This window comes from Corvus brachyrhynchos, unplaced genomic scaffold, assembly GCF_000691975.1.
Source record: "Corvus brachyrhynchos isolate BGI_N302 unplaced genomic scaffold, ASM69197v1 scaffold325, whole genome shotgun sequence".
NCBI classification, from domain to species: Eukaryota; Metazoa; Chordata; class Aves; order Passeriformes; family Corvidae; genus Corvus; species Corvus brachyrhynchos.
In genome coordinates, this window is record NW_008238356.1 from 858665 (window position 1) to 881770 (window position 23106).

General features: G+C 41.3%; 2 protein-coding genes across 3 annotated transcripts in view; both read right to left on the reverse strand.

Moving 5' to 3' along the window:
* MARCH3 (membrane associated ring-CH-type finger 3) overlaps positions 1-9771 on the reverse strand; it is a 56717-nt gene extending 46946 nt beyond the window's left edge. The window contains 2 exon segments of the mRNA XM_017735496.1: positions 8202-8349; positions 9575-9771. The gene's annotated coding sequence lies outside the window, so the exon portion shown is untranslated.
* A 4301-nt stretch (positions 9772-14072) lies between these two features.
* CUNH5orf63 (chromosome unknown C5orf63 homolog) lies at positions 14073-22258 on the reverse strand. 2 transcript variants are annotated; one of them, XM_017735502.1, is made up of 5 exons: positions 21692-22258; positions 20975-21080; positions 18912-19032; positions 16173-16229; positions 14073-15396 (listed from the first exon to the last, which is right to left on the reverse strand). In XM_017735502.1, exons 3-5 carry the CDS (start codon positions 19029-19031, stop codon positions 15217-15219), a joined length of 357 nt encoding a protein of 118 aa, XP_017590991.1. In that variant the 5' UTR covers position 19032; positions 20975-21080; positions 21692-22258; the 3' UTR covers positions 14073-15216. The 2 variants fall into 2 exon arrangements, with proteins under 2 accessions (XP_017590991.1, XP_008632855.1); XM_008634633.2 differs by lacking the exon at positions 20975-21080 and having other exon boundaries at positions 21692-22108.
* Positions 22259-23106: the final 848 nt, after the last annotated feature.

Below are 23106 nucleotides of genomic sequence, written 5' to 3' on the forward strand. Positions count from 1 at the left end.
ACACACAAAACTGCTTTTTTCTAATGAGGTAGGACACACAGGTCTGTTTGCATTGCAGCTTGTGGCTGCTGTGTCTGTAAATTCAATGTATTTGTAACTCTGGGCTTAAACTGTTCCTTACACAGATGCAAGGATGCTGCTGAAAGGGTTTTTTTTGCTGGAATTCTTACAGATTTCTCACATATGTCTCCACTGCAAACTGCCCAGGTAAGATGAAAGAGTTCTCTCCTCTGTCCTATTTACAAATGCCCAGAGAACCCTTGAACTCTCCTTGGCAACACTGATTGCACTCTGGTAAAGGTGAAGCTCTAGAAGTCGTCTGGGATTCATTGCTCAAAGTGGAGCCAAGGATAATTCAAGTTTTCTTTAGCATTATGCCTGCGACTAAGAAATGTGTTCAATCCTAACACCAGTACTAAGATTTTACTCATAAGGATTCCCTTAAGAAATTAACTTAGTCACAAGCAGCACCAGGGCAGAACTGGTTTTAATATTACTTGTTACATTCAAGGAAAGGAAGGAAAATAGATTTTAAAAGAAAAACTGTGTTCACATTTACAGGTTACTATATATATTCTACAGAATACACACAGAATAGAGAATATTCACATTACAGCTGATCACCTGTAGACACCACAAGTCTATAAAACCCCTCAGTGAACAAACTTAAAGTATCCTCATCCTTCTGAAGTACAGTTATTGAACACCGGCTCCTGGGGAGTCAACAGCACAGCTTTGAATTCTGTATTTCTAAGCACTGTTATGCTTCTATTGTTCCATGTTGCTGCTTAAACATCTTGAGTATTACAAGGACTAATCAGCAGTTCAGAGATAAATAAATAATTCCTCTTTCTTTTCAGGTTAAATGAGACCCCGCCATTTTTACTATCCAAAACTTTAAAGTAGGACACACACATTCATATGAAGTCACACTTCCCAAACCATGTCCTCTGTTACCTGAAAAATTTTTCCAATATCCAGAGAGCAAGAGGGAACCACCACCTGCAAAAGTGCATATCAGCCTTTGATAGCTCTGGAAATCCTCTTGGCAACACATGAAGTCAGAGTCTCAAAATGCCCCCGTGGTCTGAGGCAGCTTGTTGGGTGACAACAGGATGGGGGACAGTGCAGGTGCAGCCCTTCAGCCTCGATTAGGGCTGAGCTTTCATTTTGGCTTTCCAGAATCTGTTAGCACGTGAACACATGGATACCACATGCAAACTTGCAGCAATACTCCTCTGGAAGGCCACAGCTACGTGGTGATAGTGGCATGACAGCCAGAGATGATCTGCTGCTTGTTTCTTAATGGTTGTGCTAATATATGAAATATTTTCCAAATAGGAATAATAAGTTAACTCCTCAGCCTAGGGGCATTTATGATCCAATACAATAAAGCAACAGGGTGTAAATTAGAGGGAAATATGACAACTCATTTAGGCAAATGGTGCTCACAACGAGATAATTCCCCTTCTATAGTGCTAGAGTAATTATTGATGAGGTGGGACTGGTGCTTAACTAAAATGGACAGTCAGCTCTAATTATGCACAGCTAATGCTGAAAACTACTGAACAAGGGGTCGAGGATAACTCTTCCAAGTGGAATCACAGAAAGGCTGAGGTTGGAAGGGACCTCCAAAGGTCATCCTGTCCCTCTCCACTACACCAGCAAGAACTTTCTGAGGACAACGTCATGAACAGCTTCCCACATTTGGCAACACAAATGAAAACAGAGATGATTATGAGAAACTCAGTCAAAGGATGGAATGAGACAGGCCTGAATGGTCAGAGAGATGATACAAGTGGATACAACACACTGCAGAAGAGAGGCATCAAGCAGGCAAAGTTATGTGGGACTTGGAAGAGGATTTAAATTCAGTTCCATGGAGGCATCCAAAGAGAAGGTGGCAAATCAGTGTCAAGGACTGCTGTGGCCAGTGGGAAAAACAAGGTTAGAGCAATCTACAGTTAATTGCCTGTAGGGCAGCATTCAAATTCACTGCTTACTATCCATTACCTCGCTTAAGAGAATAAAAACAGGTTTCAGTTTGTGTTTAGTGGTGGCAGTCACAGCAAAGAAAAACAAGGATTTGTTTTGCCCCCATGTTCCAGGGTGATCCTCAGCCGTGTGGACAGGACTCACCAGTTTAACAGGTGAAATGTGAAGCTAATCTGGAACAGGGGCTTCAGAGAGAAGTAAAAGGAGTGATGGAGATGGTCCCAGCGGAGACTGGCAGCCACCACATGGTGCCATAACCTGACCACTAGGTAAAAGTTAAAATGCAGGATAAAATTCCAGTGCAGGTGTGAAATATGATACAACTCTTTTCCTGTACTAGCTTTTTATAAATTACCAATTCTAAAAAGCTTCAGACTGCCTGGGCTGTAACGGCTTCACAACAGAATATATTTATTTGTGTTTACCCTTCCTAATAAATATCACAGTCAATGAAAGCTTTATGCCAGTTGTAGGACAACACCCACTCTCCCCCTTCCTCTACCCAAGGTTTTATTGCTGGGCATGACACCATGTGCTGTGGAAAACCCTTTGGTCAGCACAGGTCATCCCCCAAAAACCTACAACCTACTCTCTGTGGGGGCAGGAGGCAGGGGAGGCACAGAGAGCAAAAACCTCAACAACACTGGTCCAGCCACAAAACAAAACCTCAGCAACTTATGGGCTTCTACACTAAAGGAAATTACCTCCACCCCAGCCAGACCCAGTGCAAACAGGGAAGGCTGGCTGGCCAGCCACAGATGTGTTTACAGCAGCCTCTGTCAGGATGACTTTGAACACTGGAGAGTCAGACCTCAAACTCCCTCCAACAGTCAGAACACAAATTGTAGCTTGGAAAGGGAGGGGATTCCAGGTCATGCCTACAGACCTCACGATCAGATCTATAACACAGTGAAGATTCTGGATCTGAAACTTTACTAAAACCCTGCATGGCACTGGAAGATCTCTGAGAAGAAAAATGTCCCCCTGAATGCTCTTTTCCAAAAGGCATGAGAGACTGGTTTAAAGTGTGTTGACCGAAGTTAACAGTGTTTAATATAGAGAATTCTGTGCAAAAACATGAGCCCAGTAGTTCCTACAGGTTGCTGCAGCAGTCACCTGCATGGTGTACCCTGTATTTGTAAGCTTGGGTTATTTCTGCTCAGGACATTCAGTGAGTGAAGGATGAGTCTCACAACAGATTCAAATTCAGTCATCGCTGCATAACTCTACCTACTTTTATCTAAATAGCCCCAAGCTTTTGGGCAGCTATTCAACCACCTAAATTAGCATGAGAGGATGGTTCCTATCTGTAACCAGTCTGGCACTAGCAAATGTACTCCTGTAAGCAGCTGGGATGCAGAAAAGATTACTGTTTTCCTCCGAAGTTCTGCTTTAATTAATACCAGGTTTATTTTTTCCTCTTTTTTCTTCTTTAACAACTGCAATTTTCAAAGATGAATTGAGTCTGTTTCTTTTTCCTCTTCCTAAAAAAACTTGAAGGTTCTCCTACAGAATGTTGAGGATCTCACGGATCTGAGAAAGCATCTCTGCCTCTCCCCTTCTGGCTCACAGGGCAGTTTGTAATCCTTTAGTGATATTAAATATACAAATACCTTCCAGCAAGGATTTCCATTTAAAATATTCATATATCTTAGAGAAAAAAAATCTGAATAGTCATCAGATTCACTGATTAAACAGTGAGGAAACAAAGCACCGGCAAATTACTTAAAAGTAATCAGGTTCAATTTAAACACGAGACAAATATTTGGACTGGGCAACAGGGCAAACTGGGCAAACCTAACAGCTAAGATAAACTAAGTAAAATAGAATGTCAGGAAGCCTAGGAATTTAAGTAGCTACCTAAGTTTTACCTGATGACATGTAAGTATTTTTCCCCTTGGCATCATATTTCTCACTTTTCATTACGAGTAGATTAAATTAAAAACTATTCCTAACAGGGGCACTGAATTATTTCAGATTATAATGCTATGCATTTCAAAAGTGTCTTGACTCCCACGCCTCAGCTAATCCCTTTTAAATGCATTTTCAGATAAGAATACTAAGACTCAGATACTCCACAAGGAAACAGAGGCAGAGATGAGAAGACTCAAATACCAGTGAAGGCCCAGTGAAGACCTTGCTGCAAAGACTTGGTCAGCAGCAGAAAAACCTACAGCACTCCTAATTTTCCTCACTATGGAAATAATCTCTCTGCAGACAAAGGGGAATGACTAAAGAAAAAGTTCTTCCTAAAGTTGCTCCTAAGCAGAGGAATCCAGCCCATACAGACTTTCAGATAAGCATCAATGGACAATAGCCAAGGTCACAAAATGCACTGATTTGGCTTCTAAAAGCTGTGCGATTTCCTGTCCCATGTTACACCACTGAATCACCTCCTCACTCAATTTTTTTTGTGGGATTTTCAAAGCTTAAATATCAGATATTAAATATGAAAACTGCATTTTTCATCCTTCTAGCCAGAAACTCACCATGACTAATACCACCAAAATATAATAAATGAGATACTGGAAGTGCTCCTGTAATTGGCTTTTGCATCACTGAAACTTTGGGGATACAAATGATGCTCAATAACTACTTTGATTCTTATTTCCGTTGTTTACAGTTTTCTTTTGAAACTTACAGTGAATGATTCTTTGCCACTAGTAAAAGTTATATAGGGTGGGAGAGGAAAATAACTCCTTTGTGATAAAATGTTTCAATGGGAGAAAAAAAAATCCTTTCAAAAAGACAATTTCCTCAACTTATTATTCAAGTTTTTTACAGTGGCTTACATAGAAACCAATTAGTTTTAATCTCCATTTAATTTTATGGAATGCCTCCAGAAGAGCTCTTAACACAAAGCTAAAGCTCCAGTAAGGACAGTGCAAAGATGATGAGAACTCTGCTAATATTATCCTCACAGAGATAGCAGAATTGCAATTCTTATGTGGTTCTGATAAAAAGTATTATGGGCATAATGTTCAAAACTGTCTAGAAATTGCTCTTAGAGTTTACATTGGTCGTGTCTGCATGAGAGAAAATTTCCTTACACAGTCACTGAGGTGCAGACAGCAGAATTCAATCCAAAAAGGGGCAGAAATACAAGGAAAACTCACAACTCTGGAAAGCAAAAGGAAAATATAAAACTTCATTTTGAATAATCACTAGGACTAAAATACTGTGTTAAATGTGAATACTTTTAAATCACAGGTATTCAAATTTAGAAATCTCTCTCTCCTTCTTTTAAATACCTGGTTGAATGAAAATCTACTTTCTGAAGACTGGCTGGAGTTATACTGATTATTTTTCTGTCAAAGTCCACTGAAATTCTCTGGTGTTTTTTGCATGCTTTGACCTGTGAGTGAGCTGAGAAAGGACTATTTCTCTGCAAATGAGTAACAACTCTGCACCTCCCCTGCCCCTGCTGCCCAAAATCCCACTCTCCCAAACCTCCAAAATGAGGTGAAATCAGCTTGCAATGCACCTGCTCAAAGGTATTTCAGAAATTCTTAGGCAATGGCATTTTAAAACTGTTTACATAATACATTTAATAAGCGGAGATTGCTAAAATTGATGGAGGTAATCTTAAAATTTAATGCAGATTCCTTATGCCAGCATCTTCAGTGCCGGGGACCAAATATTAATTTATGAAAAAACAGAAGAGCATTTCAAATGAGACAAAGGACTAACAGATATTCATGCATATTACCACATGGTAATATCAGGGACAGATTCGTTCATAATTTCAATTTAATACTGAATTTAAAGACAGGTGGACTCTTTTGCCATCACTTCTTTCAAGTATGCCTTGTTTTCTTTGTCAGTTCACACTGGGTACGAGCTTTTTTGGCTACTATCTGTTTTATAAATAGCCCCCTCATCCTTTCTGTGTATTTTGAGATACCAGGATGTCAAGCACTGGGTTTCACCAGCAGGAGTAAGTCTGACATTGATAATCTGTGGTATAAGCAAATCAAACTGAGTGACAGCTACAAGAGGAAGCTGGTTGTTAGGAAAGAAGCATGCTAGTAATCATCATTTTTCAGAACAGAGAATAACAAATGCACTGTTGCTAGATGGGAACTCATTACAACATCCATATATTAAAAAAAATAAGGATGGGAAGGTGCAGATTTCAGTTCAAGAGCCAAGGAGGGTCCCAGGATCAGGAGTTTATGAGGTGATATTCAGCAAGCCAAATGGGCCACGGTTGCCCCATATTAGTCAAATTTCATCAGTGTCAGGGCTACATTCCCTTTAACTGTGGTGCTGATCATCGTTCCCTCCTTTCCACTGGTCACTCACAGTGGTCCAGCTTTGGGTGCTGAATTATCCCCCAAATTAGTCCTAGTGGAGGCCAAACAAGGAGTTTTCCACTGGCACACCTCTCTGAGACACAATCAAAGAAGTATCACTGTGGTCACTGCAGCAGTGCATGCTGATGTCCAAGCATGGGGACAAACAAAGAAGGGTGACCAAAATCCTTGTCCCAAGCTGCTCAGAGTGTTCGGGCTGACACTGAACAGAGAAGAGGAAAACACAAAAGCAGAGTGATGAAGTTGGCAAATATATTGGTTCTGCCAGCTACATTTTAGCAGGGGAAGGCTATCAAGGAAGGAAAAATTGTGAGGTAAATACTGGCAAAATGGGTAAAAAACCAGCAAAGTGCAAGAGCTTAAGGAAGGAAAAAAGGTTAAGATAAGGAAGTCTGGAAGGATGCTAAAGTGCCAGGGTGTGGACGTACTCCAGATTAGAAACAGGCATGTCTGAAGCAGATCTAACGGTGGTTTCATTGTAATTAAGTGTTGTGGGAATGAACAAGACCTTCTAACACTGTTTGGAATGAATGAGTATCACATAAAAAAGGGAGCTTTTTCAGGGTGAAAGCAAGTACCGAGACACCAGTATTTTTAACATACAAGAATCCCCATTTTGAGAGTTTACCTAGAAGAGCTTGGCCAAGTCATGCCAGGCTTCAGAAATAAGCTACTTCTTCTCTTTTCCCTCCCTCCTCTTCCCTCAAAACCCTGACAAAACCACAATGACTTTGACTGCCATCAGGACAGAGAGAATTTTATATTAAACAATTGCCCTGGGCCACTCAGCTGAATTAAGTCAAAGGGACTGCTGGCAGGCTTAAAATAGGCACGTGTTTAAGAGCTTTGCTGGCTTTGTTGCTGCAGTGAAGGAAAAGAAAAAAAAAGAAGCTGCAGATGCATAAATTTGAAATTGAAAATATCATCAATATCTCCAAGACACAAAGTATAATTAGATTTAGTAATTAATTCTGGTCTACATTGCCTTGCACAAAGCTTAACTGAGAGCAGAGTGAGAGAGATACCAGACACTCTTTTTCCCTTCCTGTTGCTTTGTATTGCTGTGAAAATAGGCTCAGCAATCACAAGAAAGAAAGATACGAGATTCTGTGCTGTGTGGAGGGATCTATCATAGTAAGGATACCAAAAAAATATCTACAGCACAGTGCCAAGGGGACTGACACAGCAAGGATGACATGGGAGCAAAGCAAGAACTCCTTGATAAGCATTCTTATTATCACTTTGGTGATTTTCAGCACTTTGATTTTGTGACAAGCCCTCCTGCACTGTGTCACAAATAATTTCCCTCCCTTTCAGACTGAGGGTCTAAGCAGCAGCAGCATTTCTTCCTGCCAGCTTCCATAAGGAAAGCAGGACACCCTCCTGGCAGCAGAAATCTGCTGTGCCCGCTTTTGTGATGCTCTCAGGTACTTTTCCTTGGTCTATAACCTGTTTTATTTTAAGAGAAGGAGGCCCACAACGGCTCTTCTGGGCCTGCTCCAGCTAGCTAGAGTCATCTTTAGGGTAATATTGATCAATGCTGATCTGAGGATGAATCCACTCAGAACAACTTTCAGAAACAGCCCCCCTAAAATTTGCATCAAGAGACCCTGGAGAATTGCAAAGAACACACTAGGCAGATGTATTTGCAAATGTAGGTTAAGTTTCTGCTACTACAGACATCAGACATCCCTGAAAGACTTTGTATCTACTGCAGAAGAGTCTCTACTAATTCATGCAAAGAGAAAGTGGCTCTGCTAACACAAATGCCACAACAGCTACAATTATCTTGATTTGTTTTAATAGGCATTATTTGCAAAACCATATTTTGATAGATCCAAACAGCTCTCAGCCTAATTACAGGCATTTTAAATGGAAGATATTACTCACCCTCTTAGAGCTCAGGCCTGTGAGCCACTAGGCAGTGGCTCAAATATGCTTGAACCCCTGCCATGGATGGAGCCTGTCCATAAGGGCAAGTGGAGACCTCACAGAAGTTGTGGGCTTGATGCAGAATTTATTTGTGAAATCCTGTGGCCTGTGATGAGCAAGAGATCAGAACAAGTATTAGACAAGGTCCCTTCTGACCGGGAGACCCGACAGACAGCTGATCTGTGTGTTCCCAGGTGAGTCTGATGCCTGTAACCCTCACACACAAGCACCCTACCCCCTGGAAGTTTCAGAGCAGACACTGCACACCCCGAGATGCCATCACAATAATAATTATTGCAGAGAGACAGGCTGCAATTTGCCTCATCAGCCTCGTAAACAGCAGCAGACTGAGCCATTAGCAATTAATTAAAGATCAATGACATGTAAAACCCTAAGGAACACATGCACAATTAGCAAATGTATTTAGGTAAAGCAAACCACAGACCCACAAGTTGTTGTCTGACACCACTCTCCACCTCATCCCACTCCCTTTACAAGCCGAGGGGGCAGCAGGAGGGCTACCTACAGAGTCCCACTTGGCAAAGCACGTTTCCAACACCGTGCACTGGTCCAAAGCCCACGGACATGAGTCATCGTGAGTGAGAGTTTTCCTGTTTACTTCAACGGACCTTGGATGGGCTGTAAGCATCCTTGCCAAAACAAGTCATCTTTAATGGATGAATATACCCTGCTTTCACTGGTTTGATGACTTGGGAATGGCTGGATTGCCCTGTACGGTCTAGGGTTGAGACACTACTTGCTAAACATCCTGCATGCACCATCAGCAGCCGAAGAGGGTGCAACACAGGGTTAAATTTAAGTTTAAACAATTGCTTTGCATTGAAAGTTAAACTCCTCTGACATGTGCAAGTACATTACTGCAAGTTTCATAAACCTTTATATCTGCAAAGAGCCATATGACTCTTAAAAGGAAAAAGATTTTTTTTTAAGAAAAGGCTAAGGGATACAGAACTCCTAGGCTGAATACCAGAAATGGCTATTTTGCCACAGCCTCTGGAACAGAAAGAGGCTGTATTTCTTTCCTCCCCAATTCCAAAGTCCCGAAGGTAATTGTGCCTGAAAGAGCCTTCAGCTAGATCGCTTCTCGCTGGACATTATTACTCTTTAAATGGTTTCACGTCATTTTCTCTAAGGAAAGAGCTAAATCCAATCCTCAGTTGCGCTACTGGAAAACGACGATGACAACAATATCAGGAAGAAGAAGAATAACAAGAAGAAAGAAGCGGGAATTTATTCCTGTACAGAAAACGCAAGCCGCCCGCCCTCCCAGAGTCACGCATTTTCATTTGCATGTGTCCAGTTACACTTACTTCCTCCACCTGGACCCTCAGCTGTCCTTCCAAAAACGCGGACGAAGCAGCCTCAAACAGGCAAGAGCCCACGAGCAGCAGCCGCCAGACCCCGAGCGACACAGGAACCGTGCCTTCGGTTCGGCTGTCGCCACAGGACCTCGCTGCCATCAACCCCTCCTTCTTCTCCACCTCCTCCTCCTCCTCCTCCTCCCCTGGCGGTACCCGCGGAGCAGCAGCGACACAAAGGAGCGGCCGGGTAGCGACAGCTCCCTGCGAGCCCCGGCGGCGGCCGGAGCACTGCTAAAAACCAAGGAATTAATCATTTTCTTGTCACACGGGAGTTAAAAACCTCTAAGCAGCCCTTTCTCCATAGTCTGAGACGTGGGGGAAAAGCTGCACCTCCGCAGCTCCCGTGCTGATGTCAATGAAAACGTCCGAGTTGCTGAGACTCAGCTGGAGCTGCATCGAAAATGACAGCTCCGAGTTCCAAAGATAGCGATGGATAAACCTGAAGGCTAGTGTTTTTCCTTGCCTAACCACAGTTCTCCGTTTCACTGCCTCTGTCGTGCTTGCTTTGTTCGGAAATAAAGGAATGTTGCAGGGCTGGGATGGAATTTTGTAGAATTGCTGCATTCCCTGAATACAACTGCATTTAAATCACTGGGATGTACTAAAATTTTACTTGCAGCCCACAGGAACAGGGAGGGGTTTTCTTTGGTTTGCTTTCCTGCCAGTGAAGCAAAAAAAGCCCACCTGTATGTGCACCTGGAGGTTCACCCCTGGTGACACAGCTGCACTTCCAGGTGGAAATGGAAACAGCACACAGGAGCTACCTGCAATTAAAATTAAAAGGGACAGCCTGGCACGGGTTGTCCAAGTCACCCAGCACACCTTAGCAGGAGGCAGGTGAGGTAAATAAAGCAGAAATGTAGTGTTCACTGCAGTGGGAACATCAATGAAGTCACTTGGGTCCCAGCCTTGCAAACAGATCTGCAGCCACAGCTCCTGGCACCTTGGAGATCTTGTTGCAATGGGCGTCTCACCTCCTGGAGAAGAAGCTTAAACCACTGCCTAGTGTATAAATCAAATCTATGTGTATCAATGTGGTTTGATTCACCATGCTTTTCTCCACTGGATGGAGAGATAGGTGCCACCTTTCTGGGAGCAGATCTTCAGGGAACGTTCAGGGAATGTCATAGCTAAGGAAAAAACCCAAATCAGAACAAAACAACAACAACAACAAAAAAAAAAACCACCAAAAGCAAAACCAACAAGAAAAAAACACAGCACAGATCACCTGTTGAACTGGTCCCTGGGTTAAATATCCCTGGGAAGGACTCAGGAATGGGAGAAAGGAAGTGAGTGTGTGCAGTTGTGTCTGATTTCAGTGAGGTTTGTGTATGACTGGGAGGGATTTAGTTTTTGTTCTTGTAATCTACCATATGTGTCCCAGAAGGCAGCACTGAGGGAAAATGAGGAAGGTCTGGAATGCCCTCAGTCCCTGCAGTTCATTCCATGGACAAGACAGACAGCTGAGGGTATTTGTCCCTGTAGGAACTCATTTTAGCCTTTGGATAGCCTGATCATGTGGAGTTTATCTCTGGAAGATCCAAACCAAGCTCTGACTTGATCTGAAATGCTACAAGAGTTGAGGATAGAGGGCAGAGAATAGTTTTGTTGTCCTTACTGTGTTTTTTTTAATTTTTGCCAAAGCAGCTCAAATCATCATTCAGGTGAGGTTCCCTACCTGGAAGCTGTTCTGTTCTCACAGCTCCAGCCCTGACTTTCGAAAACTCAGATTTGGATATACAAGGCAAAGCAGCTTCACAAGAATGGGATGGAGCCTTCTCGCCAGCAGGGCATGATGGAAGAGAGATTGGTATTGGTAGATATAAGAGATATTGGTAGAGTATAAAGCAAAACTGCCTAGAAAGTGACACTGCCACTGAAATTAAAAAAAAAAAACAAAACAAAACACCAAACTAAATATGATCTTGTAAACACTTGCACATGGGGCTTTGTTTACTTCCATGTCTGGTTAATCCAGATGGCTATGTGATTACAGCTGAATCTGAGATTGTGTATTGCAGCAGGCCAGTTTGGACAGGAAGACACTGCTGTGCCTGGAGTGCTGTTCTTAAAGAAATGAGACATTTTCTTGTGTGTCTTGTGTACAGTTTGACAATACAAAGAAAGAGTCAGAGAAGCAGAACTTATAAGCAAGTAAGCCTGGCTGGTACTTGTTTTTTATAGTTACTGGAAGAAGATGGGACATTGTGTATGTGCTTTTTAATTGGCCAGAAATAGGAAATAAACCCATCTTGTATTCAAGCTTTTTTTACATGATGGGGATAGTGCATTATGAGGTTTTGCACTCCTGCCAATACCCACTGTCAAAAGAGTAAATTGCCAGTTTTCATGAAGTTGCATATTGCTCCATAAATATATATTCAGCAGGGACATATGCCTTCTCATTTTAATATCTGTGCTGTACTTCAGCACATTTGATTAGAGAGATGCATGTGCTGGGAGACTGCTGCATTTCTTATATTCAAAAAGAAGAAAAACCCTCCTCTAATTTATATATGATGCATCCTTTCTTGCTTTTGGAAGATGGAGAGCCTGTGCCACCAACACTCTATATTGACACATTCCCACCTCCTATCCCTGTGTCCAAGCTGATGAAGAGAGAGCTTCCACTCCCTTAAAAGCATAAAACAGCAAAGCCACTGGAAGGTTTTGGCAGCACAGCCCTGATGGCAAAGCTCCATCTCAATCACAAAAGCTATGCAATAGACAAAAGCTATTATGGAAATCGTGTTATCATTCACTTTACAAAATAAATGGGGAAAAAACTTATCTGGCACTGGTTACAGAAGAAAACCTCCACGGTCTGACAGAAAAAGGAACAAGGGATTCATCAACTCTAAAATGATTAAGAAGTTTGGTTTTAGCTTCCTTTTTTTTTTTTTTCTTCCCAAAACAGGCCTTACTAAAATAAAACAAAGGCAAAATGCTCTCTGACAGCTCTGCCAGTCTCTGTCAGTTCTGTATTTTGGGAAATGGGGTGAGTCCACATGACCTCTGCTCTCCCTATCTTTGAGATAATGCTGTTACATTTTAGAAGAGCACTTGAACTATGGTTGACAAGTTCACTATGCAGCTCTCTTATTGCAAAACCTCAGTGAGGGAAAAACCTGGGCCCTCTGAAACCATCTCAAATCACAGAAGAAAAGCAAGTGGCACTTGCTGATACAGAGGTAATTGAGACCTTTTATTTAACAGTAACCTGTGGCACAGTTAGAAGTTTGGCTGTAGCAGCATGAACTGCAGAAAGTACAGAAGTTTTTGTCTCTAGAGCCCTGTTCTTCTGCTAATGGTGATGAAAAACACTGTGGATCGATGATCTGGCTGAACTTACCTCAAGTTCTCTGCAATAAAAATGGCGCAGGTCTCCCTCCTGGGAAATCTTGGATAGTTTCAGACCCCAAGCCGAGTTGATTTAAGCTACCAAGCTGGAAAAAAGTTTTAATTTCTTACTCCCCACTCCCCAGAAATTTTTCATCTTGGGGAATACAACAAAACTGTATTGCAAATGATTTGTCAAATGCTAAGGACACTGCAGATGAGGCTATAAAGGAACAGCCCATTTTCACCACAGCAGATCAGCTGACTTCTTATTAAAATTATACTCCAAAACTTAGAGTCTGTAACGAATCCTACTGTATTTCAGTTTGCTGTTCCAGCCGGGCATTGTGTCTGGATTCTTCCCTCTGTGGAGCCACATCTGTGAAGTGAACCTGCTTAAAGCCCTAGTGATTAGAAAAGACTGAATATCACCACGATAAGAAAAGAAATGCAGCAGGTAGGGATTTGTTTCTTTGTTAAAGAATCTGTTAAGTAGATCAAAAACACCAGAAACTTTCTCCAGTCTATTGCAGATTATTTAAGTTAAAATAGTTGACTTTTCCTAAATCTGTCATTCTCTTCTTCCTGAAAATATGTCTAACTTGGACATTTTGTCTCCTTCACATGCCTACATTGCTCTAATGCAACTGCAGTAATCCTTGATAAAATGGCATTCTTGCCACATGATAAATGGATTTGCAGCTGTGCTGCAGACAGAACTGAAATGTGAAAAATGAACTTTTCAGTGTTAGGTGTTAGCAATAACTGGATCAAACTGTGATGATCATTCTATAGATACAACTCCAGTGAGAGTGTGTGGTCTTTAATCAAGTGCCCTTAACAGTAAATGCCCTATTTTCCATTACAAATTATCATTTAGGATAGACTCCTATACTTCTTCAAGGAAATCTCCTTCATACCTACAGTCTACACATGCTAATCATCTTTTAAACACTGATCCTGGCAGGGTGCCACACGCCCACCAAAGTCACTCTATCAGTCACCTCACCAGCTGTGTAGGGGAGAGAAAATACAACAAAAGGCTCGTTGGTTGAGATGAGAACAGAGAGAGATCACTCACTCATCACTGGCACAGGCAAAACAGAACTTGACTTAGGGAAATTAGTTTATTACCAAGGAAATCAGAGTAGGGTAAGGAGAAAGGAAACGAAATCTTAAAAAGACCTTTGTCCCACCCATCCCCTCTTCCCAGGCTTAACTTCACTCTCAGTTTTCTCCTCCTCCTTCCGCTCTGTGGTTCAGGGAGATGGAGAGTGGGATTTGTGGTCATTTTATTAAACATTCTCTCTGTCCTCCTTGTGCTCTTCCCCCGCTGCAGCGTGGGGTTCCTCCCATGGGAGAGAGTCCTCCACTAACTTCTCCAGAGTGAGTCCTTCTCACAGGCTGCAGTTCTTCACAAGCTTGGGTCCCTCTCCACAGGCAGCAGTCCTTCAGGAGCAAGCTGCTCCAGCATGGGCGCCCCACAGGGTCACAGGTCCTGCCAGGCAACCTGCTCCAGTGCAAGCTTCCCACCAGGTCAGAGCCTCCTTCAGGCACATCCACCTGCTCTGTCATGGGGTCCTGCAAGTGCTTCAGGGGCATCTCTGCTGCCCTGCTAACTTCCAAGGGTTGCAGGGGCATAGATGCCTCGCCAGGGGTTTACCACAGGCTGCAGGGGAACCTCAGCTCCAGCAGCTGGAGCAGCTCTTCCTGCTCCTTTTCTGGCGTTTGTGTCTGCAGAGCTGTTTACTTCACATATTCTCACACTTCTCTTTGGCTGCAGTGGTGTTCTGCAGGGTTTTTTGCCCATCTCTTTCAATCTGATATCCCAGAGGCACCACCAGCATCACTGATGGGCTCGGATGTGGCCAGAGGGTCCATCCTGGAGTCGGTGGCATTGGCTCTGCTGGACACCAGGGAAGCTTACAGAATCTTCTCACAGAAACCAGCCCTGTACCACCCCCCACTTCCAAAACCTGGCCATGCCAACCATGTACAAACAGAATTTACTTCATCTGCTGTTACGGAGCAGCTTTTATTCTGTCAATGAAAAACCAGCCCACGAGAGCAAGAAATGAATGGTACAGAAAAGGTGACTCCTGCTGCAGCTGGGCTGGGTGATTATTACAAAGTAGAACAAGTCATTCAAGTTTTTCAGACTCTGATACCATATGATCTAAGAAATTTAAGGCCAGATCATGAATATGGTTCTTTTCACCTTTCAGATCCGCACCAGAGCAGCTGCATTTTCTTCACTGGTTTCCATCACTTTGCAGCTCCACCTTCCTAAGTCGGTCCTCAAACTTCTGAGTGTCGACTCGATGCTTCATGAGGAACTTCCCATTTAAGTGAAAAACAGGTATGTCATATTTGTATTTTTCATACCACGCTGAGTTCTCTGGAAGGGTAATATCCACCTCCTGCAGAATAAACTGTGACAGAAAAGAAATATGTCAGTTCCTGCTGGACACTGAAAAGCAATACCTGCTTGTCTTCTGATCAATGTTTTCCCCAGAAATGCAAGGCTGTTTTTTTGAAGCTTTTGGGTTTATTCTTTGTGTTGTAGATAAGTGCCTGTTTTTTTGAGTACAAAATATATGTAGCCACAACCCTTGGCTGCCTCTCCACAAAGGAATCTCTCCCTAGCCCAGGATATTCTTGTTCCACTGTGCGGAACCACTCTCCTGTGGGCAGCAAGCTCAACAAACATGCAGCTGGGAACAAAACAGCTGCCTGTCAGGCAGCAGAGTGCAACAGCTCTTAATGCTTCCATTAAAAGTTTCATCCTTCAACAGAGAGATCAAAACCTGGTTGAAGAACGGCAAAAATTGCAGTCACACATGGTTCAAATACTTGAAGCCCCACTTAGTAACATCCTTCTCAAATTCTATCATTACTTGCCTCATGAGAGTTGCAAACTCCTCCTTCGGACAAGGCAACAGCATTTACGAAAGGAGTGTTTCCAAGAACTACTGCAACATGTTGGATACCAGTTTAGTTTGCCAATACTTATTTGAGTAGCATTGTCACAAAATGCTTTTGGATAATGAGTTTTATGTAAATCAGTGCTGAAATCATCTTGAAGAGGTCACCCATGAAAGAATAACAGATGCAAATAAACCCAAGCAATTTTCTTTTTACAAAGCAAGAATCCTGATTAACTGTTTTTTTCCATATAGAAAACATATACAGTATTGCCATACATTACCCTTCTTTTGTATGGCTCAAGAACTTCTTTTGCTTCATCACACAGAGGGCATGGTTTCTAAAGGAAAACATTCACAGTAGGTTAAAGCATGCAGTAAACCACAGAAGTTGTATGTACTGTAAAATAATACACACAGACAGGAGCACCCATTACTGCAAATGCAGGTTCCCTCCCCTGTACCAAGCACCCTGTCCTAGGGCTTTCTGAACCTTTATTTATCAGTGCAGTGTGGGTGAAAAAAGACAAAACAAACTATCCAGCCACTGAATTTAATTATTTTTCATTTGCTATCCCATTTCCCACGGAGGAAATTAACAGTCTTCTAAAAGCTGATCCAAGGGAATGATCTGAAGGGTCCTGCAGAGACTCCTCGCTTTGGTCAGCCATAAATATTCAAAGCACTGTTGTCACCAAATGAAGACATCTGCAGGTACCATTGCACCCAGAGGAGGAATGAGAGTCACACAAGTAACTTCCAGCCTGTCTCAGATCAAGACACTTGGCTCAGTTCAAATGGGAAAAGAAGGCAATTTAAGATAACCCGTGTGGCTTCGCCTGGAAGAAATTAGGCAGGATCCTCCAAACTGCAGAGCTGGAAGGAGAGTAACCTCCAGCAGGGAGAACTGGCAAACAGCTGCAGTGTTTTGACCTGTGACAGGGTAAAAAAAAACCCTCACACTTTAGAAAACTCCCTCATTTTCCACTGCAGTTGAACATCTGAGTTCCACTGATCACGCAGTCTGTAAGTGAAGAAGCAACACTCATGAAGGCATGCTGCTCCAGTGTTTGCAACAGCAGAATTTGGCTATAATTCACATAGCAAAGTATATGGAGGTGAACATGATGGCTCTGTCCCTCTGCCCACAGCTGGAAAAGACCTTCTCCTCTTTCTCCCACTGAAAAGTCATCCTAGGGCTTGTTTAAACGTAAGGCTAACATGAAACAGCTACTTTTTATTTGCTGCATTGAATTACTTAGGATTAAACACCCTACTTTTATTCAGATCTCATCTAAATTGCCTTTCCCGTGGCACAGACAAGTCCTTGTGCTCTGAAAACCTATGCAGGATACTAAAATTCTGTGTTCTTAATGGTTCTGGTTGCTTTTGGAGGGTATACTGGTGACTGAAAGGAATGACCCAGAATCCTGCACATCGGTTTTGTAACACACCAGGCTCCTGCCAGTCAAAAGAGGTCACACTTGGTTCCACTAGGCCTGTGGACAGCTTTCTAACATACCAGTCACATAAATGCTTTTGACAAAGTCAGCTAACTTTTAGGAAAAAAATATGGTTTTACTCTCATGGCAAGCTCAGGCACTAGACAGTACTGGTTTAAAACCAAAAGTGAATTATTTTAACAGCGAAATCTTTTTCAAAAGTACATTTATATAAGCAGTTGTTGCACAAATGCTGGGGTTGTCATAAAAGGGGACTGCAAGGGGAAACCTGTTTGATAATTGCTATCAGTGTGTTGCAGAAGTCACAGCTCCCTTCTACTTTTTCCTCCTCTTTTCTCCTCATTAAAAATAAGGAGGAGGCAAAAAAGGGTTAATTAGCATAAGCTAACAGTGTGGATTAAGTTTTTTTTATAGTCTGCACTTTGCTTGGCAATTGCCAGTGAACATTTAAAGTTAAAAATAAACATTTAGAGCTAAAGCCACTTTCAACAAAAGGCCATGTTAGAGAACTGCTGGAAATCTGCTATTAGAAAATCTGATTTCACACAGTGCCTTACTAGCTAGGAATTTTAGGACACAAAAAGCTTTTTTTTCCGATAATTAACCCAAAGGTAAGAGCATTATTCCCTCCCTTACTGCATTTCAATTATGAATGAGTTGAGGCTGAACTGGGCAGGAGGAGACAAAGCTGCAACTTTATAGTTATGACTATTAAATGGATGTTGACCTATTATTTTTAACCTATTCATTTTTCACACAGTTTAAACACTCCTGTATGGTTAGTGATGGAATGAACAAACATTCATTCAGTGCAGCAGGAGGAAATTATTTTAATCATATTTAAAACCACTACACAGATGTCAGCACTCTCAGTGCTTTGTAGTTACTCTCCTCTTGAGGGCTGCAGCAACCACATAAACTCAGCATAACCCACCTTGTGCCATCCTCTATAAAACTGCAGAACTAGGCAGGTAATAATCAAAAACAATTCATGGAATGTGACAGTCTGTAAGTGATCCTTCCTGCTCATCTCATTTTCTGAATATGCCTAGGAATCCTTCCTGCGCTTTTATCTGTTGCCAATAAAGCAAAAAGAGGGTAAAACAAAATCTACTCTTCCCTCACGTGCTCCCAACACTACTTGGATACATTTTACAGTCTCACAGGTAGTGCTGAAATTAAACATAGGCACTTTGAAGAGCCTGCTTTGACTGTTGATGCTTGTGCTTGGCAGATTATGTACAACAATTTATCTCTTTTCTCCATTTTCAGGGTGAAACACTGGCAGCTGGACCAAATCTTCAACCAGTAAATGAACCATAGAGTCACTGAGGCAAAAGGGTTCTGAAATCTTTGTTGGTTGCTAATTCTTGCTTGCTACAATGAGAGCAGGACTGTGCTGCAAAGCCTGGTGTGCAGAAACCCACAAAGTAAAACACCCAATACTACTTTGCATGGGGGAAAAAAAAGCAAGGACAAGCCATTTAATCTGTGATTCCTGTGTATCAAAGCTGATAAACACACGGCCTTGCCCAGCTTTATTGTGTAAACAGTTCTTACCTTGGTGAATAAAGTCAACACGGGCTTATTTGCGCCGGCTGAGCAGAGCTGTCTCCCCAGAGGGCTGGGTGAATGCCTGGCTCGTGGCAGGGCTCTGCTCAGGAAACAGAGCACCATCATCCTGTTCAGGCAAGAATAAAACGCTGAGTTGCTCTGTGCCAAGTTATAGCTCATGAAATTTAATGTCAGGGTAAATGCGATGCTTCTGTCGCGGCTCTAAAATATGCACAATCAAAACATTCTCCCAGGGTTTTTATGCTCACGGTATCAACGCATTCATCAGGGAGATGGTTTACTATGTGGCAGGCCAGAAACACTGTGCAGCTCAAAACCAGCAGTTCCATTAAAAAAAAAAAAACAAAACACCAAAAACCAACAAAACACTTATGTTTTCTTGTTGAAATGCCTCTTTTAAATTCCCCAACACAAATGCTGACAGAAATGCATTACGCTGTTCCAGCTCCACAGATGCCAGCTGGAATTACATATTTAAAAATGCAAAGTGCTGTGCTTTGAACCTCTGTAATCTTGCTGCTGTGTTTGACGTAGTCTACTTACCCGAATTATTCCATCAAAAAACTAATCTGTACCTAATCAGAATATTAATATAATGCGTTCTGCAGTGAGTACAAAGCTCCAGCCAAGACAGTTTAACTTGGTAATATTAAAAGCATTCACACTGCCCCGAGTCCTTCCTGCAGCAGCAGATTGATTGCGGGATTTGCGACTCCTTTGAGAGAGTTTAAATAAGTTAAGTGTTATTGAAGGATGCCATGTTGGAGCCTTGAAGTCACCTGTTCATAACATTCATAACAACACTGCTTCCTCCAAACTTTTGTCTTAATGTGACCTTTACAAGTCATTTTAGGACTGACGGCCAAAAAATACCCAGAAGCCAAAGGGAGTCTGCATGGTGATTACCAGCAGACATGACACCTGATATCAGAATTTACACTGGCAAAATCAAACAAAATTGAATCCCTTTTTACCCAAAGCCAAACTGCTTCTGCCCAGTTCCAGGCCTGACTTACCTGTTGCTCTATAATCTAAAGCTAAACACACAGTGTGATGTCACAGTTTTAAACAGCTTAAGAAGTGAGCAGGATCACGCTGCAACCTCTAAGCAGAGTTTAGGATGTTCAGTAAAAAAGACCCCAGTGCTCTTTTGCTTCACTGGATCTCTCAGTACTAATACCACAAAGGTTTTTTTAAAGAGGGCAGTTTATCCAGAAAAACCACTATGGAAGAACACTGCAGTGGGCTCTAATGCTGTATTTTTCAGCCAAGAAAACAAGAAAAAATAAAATGGGTGACAGGGCACTGCTCCACCAATCTTCCTGCACAGCCAAAAGACAGCAGTTATTAGTAAGAGTCAGCTGCAGGGGCAGAGCAATAAACTTCCTGTCACTGAGCAGTGACTGGCACACCACACAGTGCCAAAGGTCACAGTCCTTGGCAGCTGCTGCATTCATTTCACTTAGCCAGGTGGAAATAGAACTGTTTGGGATTTCACATGTTATATGTAAGAACAAGCTTGAACCTTTTGGAAAAATGCAGATCTGGATGGCAGGAAGAGCCTCAGTCAGATGGGGAAAATTTTTAAATCCACAATAAATAGAAGTCCAGAATGGATGCAGTTTTGGCATAAAGTATTTGCAGCATGTTGGCCTGTTCACATGCAAGATAAAAATGGGATCAAACAAAAAGTCTGCTTTCTGACAAGTTTTTTAGGAATTCTTTTGTTGCCAGCCTAGCAAGCCTTCCAAGTGAGGAAGATACTCTCAAATTGTTTTGTGGATAGCAGAATGAATAAAGCCCAGCTTTCCATAATTCACATTCTCCCTTCACACACATATGTGCATAAAACAGCACCAGTTCAGTGCTATATAACCCCTGTTTTAGCCCTCCATGCTCTGCTCTCCTGAGGACAACTACCAAAACATCAGCTGAAGGGGAATGAATAAAACAATATCTGTACCTAAGCTTTGAAACCCCACAAAAAGAAATCAGTCAGCAGTGCCTTAACTTCCTTGCCAATTTTACATAATTAGAAGCAATTCTACCTTTGGAATTCTGCAGCAAATCTTCACTGACCAGTACGCTACTGAAGAAAGAATCTGCTGTTTCCAGGGCTAGCAATAAGACAGGCTGGATGCTTTTACAAATAACCTAAAGAAAACAGAGTCCTGTCTATTTATTCACCTGAGTATAACAATGCCAAAGACACTAAAATACATAAAACTTCCCTTATGATTATTCTGGATCTCTCTAGACTACCCCCAATTATAAAGATTTGCTTGAGGAAAATTATGAACACATAAATGCAAAAAAGGATGCTTGCAAACTTGAGAATTTACCTTCCCCTACACCACAATGCTACAGGTTTAACAAATGATTCTTTTGAGTCTGGACGTGGCCCAAGCTCTCTTTTGCAAAGCCAAGTTGGACTCAATTCCTGTTAATAGAATTTCCATCACCCAATAAATCCTGATCTGCTGGAAAAGTAAGTTGTTACACTGAAACCATCCATTATTTAGATGAGATAATTATCTGTATAAACTTAATCTCTGCATCAATCAAGGAAAGACAAGCGTAAATGGTGTTTTTTCTCCAAGTATTTTAAGTAACAGGTGAAAGAGAATGGGGGGAGCAAGTAGGTGCAAATATCAGAATGCATGTTGATGGCATTTAAAACACCAGTCTCCTGTTGCCCTTCATTCAAAACCAGCTACGGCCATCAAGGAAACTAAATTTTCTGGCATTCTGCTTTTATTACCTACCAAGGAAATGCTGAATGGGAAAATAGGTGCCACAGCCACAGACCAAGGAGCCCACGTGAGTGGGGACAGCAAATCCTGCAGCTGTGGAGACCCCCACAGAGCTTTTACGCCACCAGATGTTCAGAGGAGGTCTGCAAAATACAAGAAAATCTTTTTGCCCATGCACGTAGAAGTCTTCCAGGGAGAATCAGGTTCTTGCAACAACTCAAAATTCAAAGATACCATCAGTAATACCAGCTGCATCTGTGGGGCGATGTTACGCATCCATCAGTGCACGTTTCCACGCATTTTCTCCTCCAAAATACAGCAACCCAGGACAAAAGGCACAAGCACACTGCATTCCACCCCAGAAAGGATGGAAGAATCACTTCATCCCAATGAGCAACACATTTTGTTCAGTAATCCCTCCAGGAGTGTGTGCATCCCGGAGTCTGCTCCAGGGCCACACTCCAAATTTCAGATAATTTAAATTACATCCAACAGGTTGCTGTAATGGCCTATTCTATGTACTATATGGATGGCCCATTCTGAATAACTATATAGAACTTGCACAGAACAACAGACTGCTACCATAAGGTGAAGTTTCTAATGGAGTTTAAAAGATAATACTAATAATAGCATAATAGAGTATAATATATATGTCATATATACTATATAACACAGCATGTAATATTTTATATGTAATCATATATATCACGAAATTATATTAGTATCTTAGATGTTACACATTACATCATATAACATCATTTTACAAATATATCAATAATATTAAAATATTACAACATTTCTGGCATTCATTAATTTTAATATTTAAATAGAACCAATAGAAGGTGGTATTAATACATCATTAATACGTAGTATTGCTTTGCTGCATTGTATTGGTAATTATATTAATGATACTGTATATCATGTTTTATATATTATGTAAATGATACTGTGCATTGTTATATTATGCACATATATTATGCATATGTGTAACATGCATATTTTATATTAGTATTATATATATTATACATATATATGTATATTTTATGTGTCTACATACATATATACACACCTATACATATATATACTCATACATACACGTATATTAGCATATATTAACATATTAATATATAAACATATATTAGATTATTTTTATATATTATATATGTATACATTATATATACACACACATATGCATACATGTATATATACACATACACATATATGTCTGTATATATTATACATATATACCTGCATATATGTATAATTACATATAAAATACATAATAATATAGATTATACACATATATACATATAATAGTAATATGTACGTATAAAATATATATATGTGCGTATATATATATAAAATATAAATATATATAAATATATAACAATATATAATAGATATAATACAATAGTTTAATAAGAGTT